At 47.9% G+C, this 18,236-nt stretch overlaps 1 protein-coding gene across 6 annotated transcripts in view; it reads right to left on the bottom strand.

Moving 5' to 3' along the window:
* The window catches only part of CASKIN1 (CASK interacting protein 1), a 404,302-nt gene extending 398,445 nt beyond the window's left edge, over positions 1-5,857 (bottom strand). For 2 of the 6 annotated variants that reach the window (XM_082261263.1, XM_082261264.1), the window contains exon 1: positions 5,469-5,853. In XM_082261263.1, coding sequence (XP_082117389.1) covers positions 5,469-5,562 — 94 coding nt within the window. In that variant the 5' untranslated portion in view covers positions 5,563-5,853. Of the gene's footprint in view, positions 1-5,468 lie in introns of all 6 variants that reach the window. The other 4 variants (XM_082261261.1, XM_082261260.1, XM_082261262.1 and 1 more) reach the window with 4 other exon arrangements.
* Between the last annotated feature and the right edge of the window lie 12,379 nt (positions 5,858-18,236).

Below are 18,236 nucleotides of genomic sequence, written 5' to 3'. Positions count from 1 at the left end.
TCCCCACTTGACAGGACGAAGCTCTCCATTGTTTACATATGCAGAGCTCCATTCAGCTTCTCTGCTCGCCAATCGGGGAGGGGGGGGGGGGGGTGCCGGCAGAAAGCCATTGGCCGGCACCCGTTGATCGGCTTCTGCTGTGACTTATCACAGCAGAAGTGGCGCGCCTCTTAGTCACGTGTATAGTAAATCTGCTATAGGGTAGGTGGCATGCAGTTAAGAGGACTAAAGCCCCGTACACACGGAACGATTGTTGGCCGACAGATCGGCCGTCTTTTGTCCAGAGTGTTGTTTTGTAGGTTGGAATGTGCCTAGACTGCACACGAATTTTATCGGCCAACAAAAACCAACTTCAGAAGTGATGTCATGTGCTGTTTTACTTTCCGTGTGTTTTTTCTTCTCTGAGCATGCCCAGTCTTGCTCATCTGAATTTTGTCTGCCGAATTCTGTACTGACTGAGGAACAATCGGCCGTTCTGTTGATGGACAACAAAAATTTTATAGCCTGCACACCAGATTTTGTTCGGCCGAAAAGTCGCAGTCGGTTGTCGGAAGCATCATACTAACGGCCGATCGGACGTTGGCCGAAAATTCACGGCCAACAATCGTTGCGTGTGTACGAGGCTTAAGTGTCATTTCTGTCTGCTGCTTCATTCCTCTATCAGCATGAGTCACTTCTGACAAGTTTTCCTGACACCAAGAGAAAAATGGTGACAGGGGAGGGACCTCCAACTGATTGACAGCCTCATCTCTGTTCCATTGAGCTGTATTAAGAGGGGGGGGGGGTGTCCCTTCCCTCCAATCACTGCTCAGACCTCTCCTCACTGAGCTCTGCAGAGTGTAACTTCAGCTCTCCGCTCCCCTTTTTTTCTGACAGCTCAGACAAGCTTTACAAATTCTGCCCTTTAAATAGATGTAGAGAAGAGAAGACTGTAGACAGACAGGTACAACCAATGCAGGAGGATCTCTGTGTATTCCCTGAAGATAGTCCCTTCACTGGGTTTACAACCACTTTAATGCAACACACGTAAGACGCACATTCAGGGCGTGTGGGTTAGAGCGTCACACAGGTGTGAATGGGCCCTAAGGAAATAGTATTTTTCCATTATAGCACAACAGGATCTTGAATTATCTTTGTTTCCAATGAGACCCGATTGATCTCCACCTTGCTTGTTACCCTTGAAGTCCACCAATGGTGAGGAGCGATGTTCTATAGAGAATAATTGCAGACACAACATTCCATTCACAAGGATTAGGCGTTCTGATTTACGGTGACGGTTATTCTCCCATTCTGCTGAAAATAAGCGTCACTATTTGGAAAATAAGGATCCTTATCCCAGAGCGGGAGGGTCACAGTACAATCTGACCCCAGAGCGGGAGGGTCACAGTACAATCTGACCCCAGAGTGGGAGGGTCATGGTACAATCTGATCCCAGAGCGGGATGGTCACGGTACAATCTGATCCCAGAGCGGGAGGGTCGCAGTACAATCTGATCCCAGAGCAGGAGGGTCGCAGTACAATCTGACCCCAGAGCGGGAGGGTCGCAGTACAATCTGATCCCAGAGCGGGAGGGTCACGGTACAATCTGATCCCAGAGCGGGAGGGTCACGGTACAATCTGATCCCAGAGCGGGAGGGTCGCAGTACAATCTGATCCCAGAGCAGGAGGGTCGCAGTACAATCTGATCCCAGAGCAGGAGGGTCGCAGTACAATCTGACCCCAGAGCGGGAGGGTCGCAGTACAATCTGATCCCAGAGCGGGAGGGTCGCGGTACAATCTGACCCCAGAGCGGGAGGGTCACAGTACAATCTGGTCCCAGAGCGGGAGGGTCACAGTACAATCTGGTCCCAGAGCGGGAGGGTCACAGTACAATCTGGTCCCAGAGCGGGAGGGTCGCGGTACAATCTGATCCCAGAGCGGGAGGGTCGCGGTACAATCTGACCCCAGAGCGGGAGGGTCACGGTACAATCTGATCCCAGAGCGGGAGGGTCGCGGTACAATCTGATCCCAGAGCGGGAGGGTCACGGTACAATCTGATCCCAGAGCGGGAGGGTCACGGTACAATCTGACCCCAGAGCGGGAGGGTCACGGTACAATCTGACCCCAGAGCGGGAGGGTCGCGGTAAAATATGCCACCTGGTTTTGCTGCCCTCTGGCTGCCTGTGTGAACGAGCCCTAAAGGAGACTATACAATCAGATTGTATAGTGTAAGGTCACCATACAGGAGACTAAACAATCAGATTGTATAGTGTAAGGTCACCTTACAGTAAATTGTACAATCAGATTGTACAGTGTAAGGTCACCTTACAGGAGACTGTACTATAGATGTTAGGTCACCTTACAGGAGACTGTACTATAGATGTAAGGTCACCTTACAGGAAATTGTACAATCTGATTGTATAGTGTATGGTCTATTTACAGAAGACTGTACAATCAGATTGTATTGTGTAGGGTAACCTTACAGTAGATTGTATAATCAGATTAGTGTATGGACATCATAAAGGAGATTGTACAGATTGCATCATGTTTGTTCACTTAAAGGGGCTCACACAATCAGATTGTAATGTGTATGATGAGCTTCCGATCGGTGAACTGAGCCTCATGGGTCTGCTTCCCACATGACCAGCTCTGGATACTTCAAGAGCAAGTATCATCATAGGTAACAGTACGAGCCATACGGATCATGTTGATTCTCCTGCTGTCCCTCCTTATTGGATGGGATCTATTATAAAATCAGAGCTGGGTTCTGGCAGATCCGGCTGGGTTTGTCAAGGATGCTCATAAAAGAGGAAAAGGCCGACCAACTCCACATCCGGGGGGGGTCCTCCACATCCAGGGGGGGGTCCTCCACATCCAGGGGGGGTCCTCCACATCCAGGGGGGGGTCCTCCACATCCAGAAGGGGGGGGGGGTCCTCCACATCCAGGAGGGGGGGTCCTCCACATCCAGGGGGGGTCCTCCACATCCAGGAGAGGGGGGGTCCTCCACATCCAGGGGGGGGTCCTGTATTTCCCAAAGACTCCGATCTGTCTCCATCCCAGCTCTGTCCCCTCCCACCCTGCATCATGCAGCAATCACAGCCACCGTGGGACGCCCCTCACCCATCCATCTCTCTACCACTGATGCAGATTAGGGCTCTTGTTTTTTACTCTCGCCCCTTCCCAGCCAGAAGGGACCCCGCCGAGCTCTATTAACCCTGCATGGACTGCAGCCGCTCTACTAGATCACCTACTGATCTGTGCAACATTGCAATGGGGAGGGGGAGGGGAGTACACATATAAGGTAAAAGGGCACCTAGTGATACAACGCTGTCATCATATATACATGCATACAGCTAGGACACTGACACTCCATGTCCTGGGTGCAATAGACATGTGTGCCCCATCCCAGTATAGATCACCCTCCATCCCAGTATGGATCACCCTTCATCCCAGTATGGATCACCCTCCATCCCAGTATAGATCACCCTCCATCCCAGTATGGATTACCCTACATCCCAGTATAGATCACCATCCATCCCAGTATGGATTACCCTACATCCCAGTATAGATCACCATCCATCCCAATATAGATCACCCCCCATTGCATGTGTGCCCCCTCGCACGCTGCAAATTGACTGCTGCTGCATCACTGCCCCCTCCCCTATATAGATCACCCCCATCCCTAAAAAGATCACCCCACCACCCAATATAGATCACCCCCCTTGCACATATGTGGATACCCCCCTCCCCAGCTGGTACCGTAACACTCAATTTCCTGGATGCATTGCACATGTATGCCCCCCATATGCTGCCATTGACTGCTGCCTGCATTTCTGCCCCCATCCCAATAGATTGCCCCTCCAATATGAATCACCCCCACCCCAATAATGATCATCCCACCCCAATATAAAGCCTCATCATTCCCAGTATAGATCATTCACCAACCCCAATATACTCCACCCCCATTCTAGTATAAATCACTCCAACCCCAGTACAGAACACCCCATTGGCTCATTATAGATCGCCCCCATCCCAATAAAAATCACCCCCACACCAGTATAGATCTCACTATTATCGATCACCCCCACCTCAGTATAGAACACACACACCCCAATATAATTTACCCCCAATCCCAATATAGTTCCCACCATTATACATCAAGTACCTCCACCCCAGTAGAACCCCCCCCCCCAATCCCAATATAGTTCCCACCATTATACATCAAGTACCTCCACCCCAGTAGAACCCCCCCCCCAATCCCAATATAGTTCCCACCATTATACATCAAGTACCTCCACCCCAGTAGAACCCCCCCCCCCAATCCCAATATAGATTCCACCATTATACATCACTTCCACTCAAATATAACCCCCCCCCCCCCCAATCCCAGTATAGATCCCATCCCGCCATTATACATCACCTCAATTTAAATATTGATCACCCCCACCCCAATATGCCCCCCCCCCCCATCTCAGTATAGATCCCACCATTATACATCACCTCAATTTAAATATTGATCACCCCCACCCCAATATGCCCCCCCAATCCCAGTATAGTTCCCACCATTATGTATCACCTCCACCCCAATAACCCCCCCCCCCATCCCAGTATAGATTCCACCATTATAGATCACCTCAATTCCAATATTGACCACCCCCACCCAAATATGCCCCCCCCCCCATCCCAGTATAGTTCCCACCATTATACATCACCTCCACCCCAATATAACCCCTCCCCCTCCCTACCATAGATCCCACCATTAAAGATAGCCTCAATTCAAAATTGATTACCCCCACCCCAGTATGTCCCCTCCCCCTATCCCAGTATAGTTCCCCCCATTATACATCACCTCCACCCCAAAATACCTCCCCCCCCCAATCCCAGTATAGTTCCCACTATTATACATCATCCCCTCCACTCCAATATGGATCACCCCCCAATATAAACCCATCATCACAGTAGGTAGGTGGGTGGGTAGGTATATTTGTAGGTATGTAGTCATGTAGTTGGGATGGGTAGGTGGGTGGATAGGTAGGTATATCTGTACATAGTTGGGTGGATGGGTAGGTGGGTGGATGGGTAGGTATGTAGTTGGGTGGATAGGTAGGTATATCTGTATATAGTTGGGTGGATGGGTAGGTAGGTGGATGGGTAGGTATGTAGGTAGGTATATCTGTATATAGTTGGGTGGGTGGATAGGTAGGTGGATGGGTAGGTAGGTGGATGGGTAGGTAGGTGGATGGGTGGATAGGTAGGTATATCTGTATATAGTTGGGTGGATGGGTAGGTATGTAGGTAGGTATATCTGTATATAGTTGGGTGGATGGGTAGGTATAATATCTGTATATAGTTAGGTAGGTATATCTGTATATAGTTGGGTGGATGGGTAGGTGGGTGGATGGGTAGGTATGTAGGTAGGTATATCTGTATATAGTTGGGTGGATGGGTAGGTATAATATCTGTATATAGTTAGGTAGGGTGTACTCACTGGCTTTGCCCGCCTTGGGTCTCTGCAGCAGCTTCTGCACCATGCCCAGGTCCTCAGCCTTGACAGCCTGGAGCAGCTCCTGGTCCTTCCCCATCCTCAGCGCTGTGCCCGGGGGGAGGAGGACGATCCTGGGTACCGGAGATGAAGGGCAGATCCTGGCGGAGCACGATTGGTCCTCACAGCCCCAGCATCCTTCCCCGGAGAGGAGGAGGACAGGGAGAGGGATGGATGGGGACACCGGGTCAGATGTGCTGCTGCTGCTGGGGGGAGAGCACACCTCCAGCCGGGAGGAGCCAGGCACTCCGGGGGGCGATCACCATCCTCATCCTCGGGATCCGGGCCGGGGAACCGGGGGGATGGGGGGGGCGGCGGGGTGAGCCCGGGTGAGGAGCGCTGAGTGAGCGGAGTGAGATGACACTGAGCGGCCAGGAGGGGGAGGGAGAGAGAACGGAGGGATCACCCCCACTGGTCTCCTGATCCCTCCTCCCTTCCCCGAGACCTATGATTGGCTGCACTGACTACGAGCTGCATCCAGGAGGCGGGGCCGCCCTACACTCTGCGAGCACACCGATAAATACATCATGTCATATATACACTGATACATTGTATACTACACCGATCCCTACATATATAAAATGTCATACACTGATACATTGTATACTACACCAATCCCTACATATATAAAATGTCATACACTGATACATTGTATACCACACCGATCCCTACATATATAAAATGTCATACACTGATACATTGTATACTACACCGATCCCTACATATATTTATATATATATAAAATGTCATACACTGATACATTGTATACTACACCGATCCCTACATATATATAAAATGTCATACACTGATACATTGTATACTACACCAATCCCTACATATATATAAAATGTCATACACTGATACATTGTATACTACACCGATCCCTACATATATATAAAATGTCATACACTGATACATTGTATACTACACCAATCCCTACATATATATATATATATATATATATATATATATATATATATATATATATATATATATATATATATAATGTCATACACTGATACATTGTATACTACACCGATCCCTACATATATATAAAATGTCATACACTGATACATTGTATACTACACCGATCCCTACATATATATAAAATGTCATACACTGATACATTGCATACTACACCGATCCCTATATATATATGTCATACACACACTGATATATTATATACTACACCAATCCCCATATATATAATGTCATACACACTAATACATTGTATACTACACCGATCCCTATATATATATATATATATATATATATATATATATATATATATATATATGTGTATATATATATATATATATATATAATGTCATACACTGATAACTGATACATTGTATACTACACCAATCCCTATATATACAGTGGGTACGGAAAGTATTCAGACCCCCTTAAATTTTTCACTCTTTGTTATATTGCAGCCATTTGCTAAAATCATTTAAGTTCATTCTTCTTCCTCATGAATGTACACATAGCACCCCATACTGACAGAAAAACACAGAATTGTTGACATTGTTGCAGATTTATTAAAAAAGAAAAACTGAAATATCACATGGTCCTAAGTATTTAGACCCTTTGCTGTGACACTCATATATTTAACTCAGGTGCTTTCCATTTCTTCTGATCATCCTTGAGATGGTTCTACACCTTCATTTGAGTCCAGCTGTGTTTGATTATACTGATTGGACTTGATTAGGAAAGCCACACACCTGTCTATATAAGACCTTCCAGATAACAATGCATGTCAGAGCAAATGAGAATCATGAGGTCAAAGGAACTGCCTGAAGAGCTCAGAGACAGAATTGTGGCAAGGCACAGATCTGGCCAAGGTTACAAAAAGATTTCTGCTGCACTTAAGGTTCCTAAGAGCACAGTGGCCTCCATAATCCTCAAATGGAAGACGTTTGGGATGACCAGAACCCTTCCTAGAGCTGGCCGTCCGGCCCAACTGAGCTATCGGGGGAGAAGAGCCTTGGTGAGAGAGGTAAAGAAGAACCCAAAGATCACTGTGGCTGAGCTCCAGAGATGCAGTCAGGAGATGGGAGAAAGTTGTAGAAAGTCAACCATCACTGCAGCCCTCCACCAGTCGGGGCTTTATGGCAGAGTGGCCCGACGGAAGCCTCTCCTCAGTGTAAGACACATGAAAGCCCGCATGGAGTTTGCTAAAAAACACCTGAAGGACTCCAAGATGGTGAGAAATAAGATTCTCTGGTCTGATGAGACCAAAATAGAACTTTTTGGCCTTAATTCTAAGCAGTATGTGTGGAGAAAACCAGGCACTGCTCATCACCTGTCCAATACAGTCCCAACAGTGAAGCATGGTGGTGGCAGCATCATGCTGTGGGGGTGTTTTCAGCTGCAGGGACAGGACGACTGGTTGCAATCGAGGGAAAGATGAATGCGGCCAAGTACAGGGATATCCTGGACAAAAACCTTCTCCAGAGTGCTCTGGACCTCAGACTGGGCCGAAGGTTTACCTTCCAACAAGACAATGACCCTAAGCACACAGCTAAAATAACGAAGGAGTGGCTTCACAACAACTCCGTGACTGTTCTTGAATGGCCCAGCCAGAGCCCTGACTTAAACCCAATTGAGCATCTCTGGAGAGACCTAAAAATGGCTGTCCACCAACGTTTACCATCCAACCTGACAGAACTGGAGAGGATCTGCAAGGAGGAATGGCAGAGGATCCCCAAATCCAGGTGTGAAAGACTTGTTGCATCTTTCCCAAAAAGACTCCTGGCTGTATTAGATCAAAAGGGGGCTTCTACTAAATACTGAGCAAAGGGTCTGAATACTTAGGACCATGTGATATTTCAGTTTTTCTTTTTTAATAAATCTGCAACAATGTCAACAATTCTGTGTTTTTCTGTCAGTATGGGGTGCTATGTGTACATTCATGAGGAAGAAGAAAGAACCTAAATGATTTTAGCAAATGGCTGCAATATAACAAAGAGTGAAAAATTTAAGGGGGTCTGAATACTTTCCGTACCCACTGTATATATATATTATTGTAAAAGATTCAGCGCTGAATAAATTATCAAGGACCAGCAGCTAACACTAAAAGGGTAATCCAACACCTTCACAGTAATATAGTATAAAATAGTGTAGCGCAGTCCATATATAAATAAACTCAATTGGTAATAAATAAATTAAAACCAAACAATTAATAAAAAAGGCATTATGATGAATAAAGGAGAAAGTTCATATTGGTGATATAAAAGATGATAAGATGATAAAAGAGACACAGTCCACTGGTGATCCGGTGAAAAAAATAGCAGCAAGTGTGACTTCTGTGCTCATAAAATTCCCATCACCTGGCACTATCTGCCTCTCACCTCCACAACTCAACCCCAGAGGGTCAAACAGCATGAACAATCACCACGATATTCAGCCAATGATATTTAAATGGAAAACAGGACCACAGCCTCCAGCATAAAACCGCCTAGAAATCGATTATGGCAGAGGATACAGCTTCCCAGATCGTGCTCAAACATAAGGAAAAAAGGAACAGATCTAGTGCTCTCTGTTGCGGTTTAAACGATTTATTGCTCAAATAAAAGTATTGCACTTACATTATATTGCACATAAACGAGCATGTATTGCAGAGCCTGCAGCGTGCTGGATGGTGCCTGATTTCCGGGTTATTAGACAGCCTTCGGACCGTGTGACCAATCCCCCGTACGCGTTACGTCATGTGGGCGTAGACTTCTTCAGCCCGCTAATACACTGTATACTACACCGATCCCTATATATATATATATATGTGTAGCGGGGTTAAACATGCCTAAAGACACTGTTTGATATGTGGGAAGGAACTAGGCTCCCTCTAGTGGTAGCTGCATGGAATTTCCCGGGCTGTGACTTCCTTTTCACAAGATGAAGAAACTACATCTCCCAGGCTGCTTTGCAAGATCCAGGAACTAGGCTCCCTCTAGTGGTAGCTGCATGGAATTTCCCGGGCTGTGACTTCCTTTTCACAAGATGAAGAAACTACATCTCCCAGGCTGCTTTGCAAGATCCAGGGTGCACGGCTGCACCGCACGGCACTATGGGGGAGGTTATTTAAAGGAAGAGAGAAGCGCGCGAAGGGGGGGGGCCTTTCTGCGCTGGACTCTGAGGAACCAGCGAGCGAGAGTGAAGGACTGACACTGGATATTGGGCCAGAGCCTTTTAGCCTGGAGGGACGACGTGGAACCGTCCCATCTCAAGCACGAGGCACATTCCTGGAGGTCATACTGCTGTTTGCCGAGACCGGAAGTCATCCGCCAGAAGGACCCCGCGCGGCTGGCATATAGCCAAAGGACTGAGACCGCAGTGGAAGCGCGCGAAGGAGAAACTTCTGTTGGTGAGAGGGCACATGCCCAATAACTGACTTTATCTGCTGAAGAGACAGTTTTATCTACAGATAGCGGTAGCGCAGCAGGAGGTGATAAAACCCCGGGGTTTATCACCATACTCTCTCAGGAGACTCATAGACAAACAATAAGGTCTGTAAAGGAGTCACCAGGGGCTTATCTCTCTCGCAGAAGTTATTGCTCAGTTACGCAGACACCCTGCGGTGACAACTAACAGCTCGTTGTTTTTTTCTCTCTTGATCTTTATTCCTAATCTGGATTACAAATGAGCTCTATTCAATAACCTTGCTAGCGAAGATCAACAAGAAAGAAGAGAACTCTGGGGGAGGGACTCAGATAGGCCCACCTACCTGGTACTGTGTCTAGCCTTAATGCAGGAGGAGTGTGGGGGTATTCTTTTACCTTTTTAAAGCTGTTTTAAATAACCTTTTATGGACTTGTATTGTATTGTATTGTATCTCCCCTATTCAATTTGATACATAGTAAACTAAGTTTGGTTAATTACAATCTTGTGCGTTGTTCCATTGTGTCACCCAGAAGGACTACTATTCAAGAAGGTAACAAGGTATTGTTGCATAGTGAAGTATTGTATTCCAACCTGTGTATCTATTTGATAGTCCAGTCCTATTCTGGGTCAGTTGTGCCTGAGGAGGGATCGAGCCAATTTGATTGGGTTGTTAGGCAGGGTGTAGACCCAATAATATAATCAGCAGCTCCTGCGGGGGTGGTGCTACACGTGGGGGCTCGTCCGGGATTTCTACAGTCCTGCAATACAACCCTCTCAGCCATAGAATCCCCTCCCACGCAGAAATGGATCCTGTCGCTGCTGCTGAGTGGTGCAAGGAAGAGAATGTCATAGTGGAAAATGGCCTGGTGGTTGAAATCAAGGGAGAAGCCTGGACTGAAGAAAAGCTCCTCCCTGTTTTGAGGGCACTATCCACAGACAGGAAATTTTGGGTGATTGACATGAAAACTGACACCACTGTCCCACACACGTATGCACTGTGTGAGTGGAGGAAGGGGGTCCCTGATTATTTCAACGGAAACAGTGTAAAAACTACTGACCAAACAGAACTTTTCCTGATACATCCAGGAGTTCCTATTGCGGGTCCCTCATCCACCACCCCTGGGGTATCCAGCCAAGAAAAAGGTGTCCAAGAAGGGCATCCTGAGTCATCACCTTTGTCGACTTTTAGCTCAGAACTGTGTGCTGTTCTTGGGGAGATTGTGGCAAAATGTAGTAGGGACTCCTCGAGCTATTTGATGACTGGATATAGGAAGCTCCGGACATTCTCTGGGAAACAGCCTGTGCCTTCAGCAGAAGATGGGTTCGAAGAGTGGTTAGATACCGCCACTCAGGCTTTGGAGGAATGGGAGGTACCAGAACAGCACAAGAAGCAGAGAATCACAGAGAGTTTAAGGGGACCTGCATTAGAGGCTGTACGTAATCTAAAGCTTAGCAAGAAGAACTGCACTGCACAGGATTATTTGGACATTCTGCAAGATGTGTTTGGTCGGACGGAGAACGCGGCTGAACTTCTCTACCAGTTGGACCACTGTTATCAAGAAGAGGGGGAGAAGTTGTCCGAATTCATTAAACGTCTGGATAGGATTATCCACCAGATTCTGTTAAAGAAAGGAATAGACCACCGGAAAATAGATGAGACTCGTGCACGACAGGTTCTGAAAGGGGCTCAACCTTTAGATCCCATTGCCATACTGTTACGAACTCGTCGAGATGGCGGCATTCTAGAATACCCCGATCTGATTCGAATGGTCAGAGAGGAAGAGGTTATGTTGGACAACAAGAAGAAAAGTCGGCAGTTTGACTCAACTGCCCGGGTTGGAGTGATAAGTGTGGAAGAGGGTGACTCTCAAGTTGAACTCCTAAAGACCCAAGTGTCTCAGTTGATAGAAATGGTGTCCATCCTGACTGGTCAGGTATCCACTCTACCCAAGGGGAGTATATCGGAGAGGCCAGATGAACCTGTTAGTCTCAGCACAGATCCAGAGCCACGGCCTGCAAGATTGTTAACTTGTTTCAACTGCGGGGGAGTTGGGCATGTTAGAAGGGTATGTCCCAGCTCAGGAAATGCTGCCGCGAAACCTCGCGAGCCAGCGGGAAACTTCAGAGGACACCGGTGAAGGAGTCAGTCTTAAGGGACTCCAGAAGTGGTGCAGGATCAGGGAAACTGAGTCAGGGGGTCAGACCCAAATATAATACCCCTAGTTCTAGACTCCGGGTTACTGATGGAAGGAAAGTCAATGCACACCGGGTTCAGCGGGGGCCCAGATCAAGGAAGAAAAAGGAGAAGAGGGCCAGGGTACAGAGAACTGAATCAGACAACCAGGCTACATCAAGAGAATTCCCAACTAACTTGGTCGGGCCCTCCCCAGTGGTCTCGGTTCAGGTGGAAGGAATTTACACAAGAGCCCTCCTTGACACAGGGGCCCAGGTGACTCTTTTGTATAGAGACTTCTATGATAAATATCTTACCCATCTACCTTTGCAGAAGTTGGAAGATCTGGAGATATGGGGTATTGGGACCCAAAGTTTTCCCTATGACGGGTATCTGCCAATCAAGTTGACCTTTGATCCATCAGTGGCTGGTGAAGCGGAAACCTTCGACACCTTAGCGGTGGTCTGTCCTCGTCCACCAGGGGCCAACAAAAGCTCTCTCATCGTAGGAACAAACACTGACCTGGTAAGGCGCCTTCTGATACAACTGGTCCAGGGACAAGATGCTCAGGCGCCAAGGATCCATCCCATGCTACGGCAGGCCTACCAACGATTAGTGTTGGAGCAAGAGACCCCCGCAGAAGGAGTTGGACGACTCTGGAAGCTGGATAGAGCAGAAAAGGTCTTACAGCCAGGAGAGGTGGCCTGTTTTAAGGCTTCTGTTAAACTCACATGGCAACAGCCGGGTCCCTTCATTATCTTTGAATCAGGTCAAAAGGAGAGACAGCGAGGGATAGAAGTGATCCCTGAGGTGATCCCTTTGAAGGTGTTACAGGAAAACCGTGGAAGGGTTTTAGTGAGTGTCAGAAACACCTCTATTACACCAGTGAAGGTACCGGCCAGAGTGCTCCTGGGCCAAGTCAACCCGGCTACCCCAGTTGCCCCCATTGATTTCAAAGAAAAGGAACAGGGTGAAGCGGTTATAGAGGAGCTTTGCTCTGGAAACGCTGCCCTCCCGCCGGAATGGGTGAAGAGGGCCAAGGCACAACTTGCTCGATGTAGGGAAATATTCTCTAAGGACGAGTTTGACGTGGGATGTGCCAGGAGCGCCACTCATAAGATCCGCCTGAGTGAGGACAAGCCTTTCAGGGAGAGAGTCCGGCGAGTCCCCTTAGGTGACTTAGAAGATCTACGTCAACAGCTGGCAGAGCTCAAAAAGATCGGGATTATCCGAGAATCCAGGAGCCCGTATGCTTCCCCGATAGTGGTAGTCCGGAAGAAAAATGGATCTTTGAGGCTTTGTATCGACTACCGAACGCTGAACAGAAGAACCATCCCAGACCAGTATACCACTCCTCGAATCGAAGATGCCCTACAGAGTCTGTCAGGGGCGAAGTGGTTCAGTGTGATGGACTTAAAGAGTGGGTATTATCAGATCCCCATGCACCCTGAAGATCGGGAGAAAACAGCCTTCATCACCCCTGTGGGGTTCTTTGAGTTCAATCGCATGCCTCAGGGGTTGTCCGGGGCCCCTGCTACCTTCCAAAGGCTGATGGAGAGGACCGTTGGAGATATGAATTTGATAGAGGTACTGGTATACTTGGATGATGTTATCGTGTTTGGCAGAACTTTAGAAGAACATGAGGAGAGGTTGGAAAAGGTCTTGAAGAGGCTACATGAAGAAGGTCTGAAACTTTCTCCTGAGAAGTGCCAATTCTATCAGTCCTCGGTCCATTACCTGGGCCATATCGTGTCTGAAGAAGGGGTGGCCACTGACCCGGACAAGCTGGATGCTGTTGCTTCCTGGCCGAGACCCACAAATGTGACCGAACTCCGGTCATTCTTGGGCTTTTGCTCCTATTACAGGAGGTTTGTGGAGGGGTTCGCCCAGATTGCCCGACCCCTAAATGAGCTCCTTAAGAATGAAGAAGATGATGTCCCTGAGTTGGTAAAGCCGGCGAAGTCCACCATAGGCCCCGGGAAGGCTAAGGAATCCATCCAGGATCAGTGGACCCCGGAATGCGAAGGGGCCTTTGTCCAGCTGAAGGAAACCCTAACCACTGCCCCTGTGTTGGCCTATGCGGACCCCACAAAACCATATGAACTGCATGTTGATGCCAGCCGAGATGGGCTGGGGGGGGTACTTTATCAGGAGCATGAGGGTCATCTGCGACCTGTTGCCTATGTGAGCAGAAGCCTACTGCCTGCTGAAAGGAATTATCCTACTCACAAACTTGAATTCTTGGCCTTGAAGTGGGCAGTGGTTGACAAATTGAAAGACTACCTGTACGGAGCTGAATTCATTGTCAAGACAGATAATAATCCTCTCACCTATCTGTTGACTACGGCCAAGCTGGATGCAACAGGACATCGATGGTTGGCTGCCCTCTCTAGCTTCAATTTTAGCCTGAAGTATCGGCCAGGAATCGGAAATAGGGATGCAGATGCCCTATCCAGAAGGTTGCATGTTCCACAGGAACCTGCGGAAGAATGGACTCATTTGGCTCCAGAAGGGGTGCGTGCCCTATATCAGGGAACTGAATTTCGATCCCGAGGAGGGTCAAGAGCAGAAGAGATTGGGGTTTCGGCTATCGGAGTACCCAAATGCTACTGCCAGGTGACCCAAGTTGAAGGGGAGGGTTTGCCCCGGCTGTCCAAAAGGGACTTGCGGAAGGAGCAGTTGGAAGACCCTTTGGGAAAACTTCTCTTGGAAGCCCTGGAGATCCAGAGCCCTGAGTTGCTTCTAACTGACTCCCCTCAGGGGGCCCGTCTGTTGCATAGAGAGTGGACCCGGTTACAGATCAGAGAAGGAGTGGCCTACCGGAGAGGTCCCTCTGAAGATCTGGAGGAGAAGTGGCAACTGTTCTTACCAGCTAAATACAGAGAGGGAGTTCTGGCCGCTCTTCATGATAATCATGGCCATCTGGGGCCCGAAAGAACCTTTCAGCTTGTCAGGGACAGGTTCTACTGGCCTTGTATGAGGGCCGAAGTTGAAGGATACTGTCATTCTTGTGTCCGGTGTATACAGAGGAAGACTCTGCCACGTCAAGCAGCCCCAATGGGCCATCTACAAAGTCAGGGACCCATGGAGCTGGTGTGCATTGATTTCCTTTGCTTAGAGCCTGATCTGAGTGGCCAGGGGAATGTCCTTGTGGTAACAGACCATTTTACCAGATATGCTCAAGCATTCCCAACAAGGGATCAGAAGGCCTCAACGGTAGCCAAAGTTCTTGTAGAGAAGTTCTTTGTACATTATGGGTTACCACAACGCCTCCATTCTGATCAGGGAAGGGACTTTGAAAGCAGACTGATCAAGAGACTGTTAGATATGTTAGGCATTCAAAAGACTAGAACCACTCCCTACCATCCACAGGGGGATGCCCAGCCTGAACGATTTAACAGGACTCTTTTGGATATGTTGGGGACTTTGAGCTCAGAGAAGAAACAGCATTGGGGCAAGCACGTAGCTGCCATTGTGCATGCCTACAACAGCACTGTCAGTGATGCTACTGGATATTCCCCTTATCGGCTGATGTTTGGAAGGGAGGCTCGGTTGCCAGTGGATTTGGCCTTTGGCATTTCGCCTGATCATACCTCTTCAGCATCGCATAGAGGATATGTGGACCGACTGCGGAAGAGTCTGAAAGCGGCCTATGACAAGGCTCAGGCCACATCTGATCAACGTGGACTGCGGAATAAAAAAAATTTCGACCTAAAAGTTCGGATCCATGACCTGCAACCAGGGGACAGGGTTTTGTTGAGAAACTTGGGTGTCCCGGGAAAACACAAGTTGGCAGACCGCTGGAAGTCCCAACCTTATGTTATCTGCAAGCAACTGCCAAACCTTCCTGTGTACCAAATTCGGCCTGAAGGAAGTGTGGGTCCATTGAAGGCTTGGCATCGGAACCATTTGCTGCCTCTCTCTGAAGCGGTTCGTATGCCCCCTGTGGAAGACTTGTCAGAGGCCCATTCGACTTCTCGCCGGTCCAGACCAGTTACCAGATCTCAGACGACGCTCCCAGATGAGGGAGAGGGAAGTTCTCCATCTGAAGATTTGGAAGATGAAGAGGAGGTACCCGACTGGTTGTGGTCATCTCAGTTGCCAGAACCCACACCTGCCTCCCTGTCTTCATCTGACTTGGCTGATAGAGGAGCCCTTCGGGCAGAAGCCCCTGAATTCATACCCTTTCATATGCTTCCAGAAGAAGCAGCTGAGGATGAAGATCCTGAGGAGGAGGTTGCACCCTTCTCTGAAGAAGAACTGACCTCTCTTGAACCATCAGGTTCCTCTGTGTTGGAACATGAGGAGGGGGACATTGAAGAATCCTCAGAAGTGCCTGATCCTAGCACCTCTGAGAGCATGCCTCCACGGGAACAGAGGGAAAGGAGAGTCATTCACCCACCTAAGAGACTGACCTATGATCAATTGGGTGAATGTTCGGAAGAAGCTGTTTTTACCTCCAAAAGATCTCCTGACCAGCCTAGTTCCTCCACTGTAGATTTGGTGGGGGACAACCCTAGCTCACCCCCAGGCACAACTGTACAAGCCACCCAAGTTTTGGGGGGTCTGTGAGAGATCATGAGAACAAAGTATTGAAGTAGAAAACGTTTGCATTTAAGTTTGTACATAAGGATATTGGGTTTGGCCATTATAATAAGCACAGTTTTTGATGTTCACAATTTGGTTTACTTTGTGAGTTAATGTTTGCGCACATTTTGTTGCTCTGACCTCACTATATGTTTTTTTCTCTTTCTCACCTTTTGATGTTTTTTTTTCAACACAAACTTTAAGATGTAAGTATTTAAGAAATTGCAAAGGCACATGTGCTTTTTAAAGGAGCACTATATAAAAGCACTAGAAATCAGCACTATATTAACACTGTAGAAATCACTTATTTGTTTATTAATTGCACTTTATCGTTTTACTGTTGCACTGCTATTAGAATACAAAATTGGATGTATTCAGATTGACTTATTTCAGCAAAATGTTAATGTTTTTGTTGTATAATGCCAACCTATGCACTAGGGTACATACTGTTGACCTCTTTGGGGACCAAAGTTTCTCAAGTGGGGGGAGTGTGTAGCGGGGTTAAACATGCCTAAAGACACTGTTTGATATGTGGGAAGGAACTAGGCTCCCTCTAGTGGTAGCTGCATGGAATTTCCCGGGCTGTGACTTCCTTTTCACAAGATGAAGAAACTACATCTCCCAGGCTGCTTTGCAAGATCCAGGAACTAGGCTCCCTCTAGTGGTAGCTGCATGGAATTTCCCGGGCTGTGACTTCCTTTTCACAAGATGAAGAAACTACATCTCCCAGGCTGCTTTGCAAGATCCAGGGTGCACGGCTGCACCGCACGGCACTATGGGGGAGGTTATTTAAAGGAAGAGAGAAGCGCGCGAAGGGGGGGGGCCTTTCTGCGCTGGACTCTGAGGAACCAGCGAGCGAGAGTGAAGGACTGACACTGGATATTGGGCCAGAGCCTTTTAGCCTGGAGGGACGACGTGGAACCGTCCCATCTCAAGCACGAGGCACATTCCTGGAGGTCATACTGCTGTTTGCCGAGACCGGAAGTCATCCGCCAGAAGGACCCCGCGCGGCTGGCATATAGCCAAAGGACTGAGACCGCAGTGGAAGCGCGCGAAGGAGAAACTTCTGTTGGTGAGAGGGCACATGCCCAATAACTGACTTTATCTGCTGAAGAGACAGTTTTATCTACAGATAGCGGTAGCGCAGCAGGAGGTGATAAAACCCCGGGGTTTATCACCATACTCTCTCAGGAGACTCATAGACAAACAATAAGGTCTGTAAAGGAGTCGCCAGGGGCTTATCTCTCTCGCAGAAGTTATTGCTCAGTTACGCAGACACCCTGCGGTGACAACTAACAGCTCGTTGTTTTTTTCTCTCTTGATCTTTATTCCTAATCTGGATTACAAATGAGCTCTATTCAATAACCTTGCTAGCGAAGATCAACAAGAAAGAAGAGAACTCTGGGGGAGGGACTCAGATAGGCCCACCTACCTGGTACTGTGTCTAGCCTTAATGCAGGAGGAGTGTGGGGGTATTCTTTTACCTTTTTAAAGCTGTTTTAAATAACCTTTTATGGACTTGTATTGTATTGTATTGTATCTCCCCTATTCAATTTGATACATAGTAAACTAAG

This window comes from Pelophylax lessonae (genome assembly GCF_965119305.1).
Source record: "Pelophylax lessonae genome assembly, chromosome: 6".
NCBI lineage: Eukaryota > Metazoa > Chordata > Amphibia > Anura > Ranidae > Pelophylax > Pelophylax lessonae.
The sequence above is the reverse complement of the archived record's forward strand: the minus strand, read 5'-3'. Positions and strand labels throughout refer to the sequence as shown.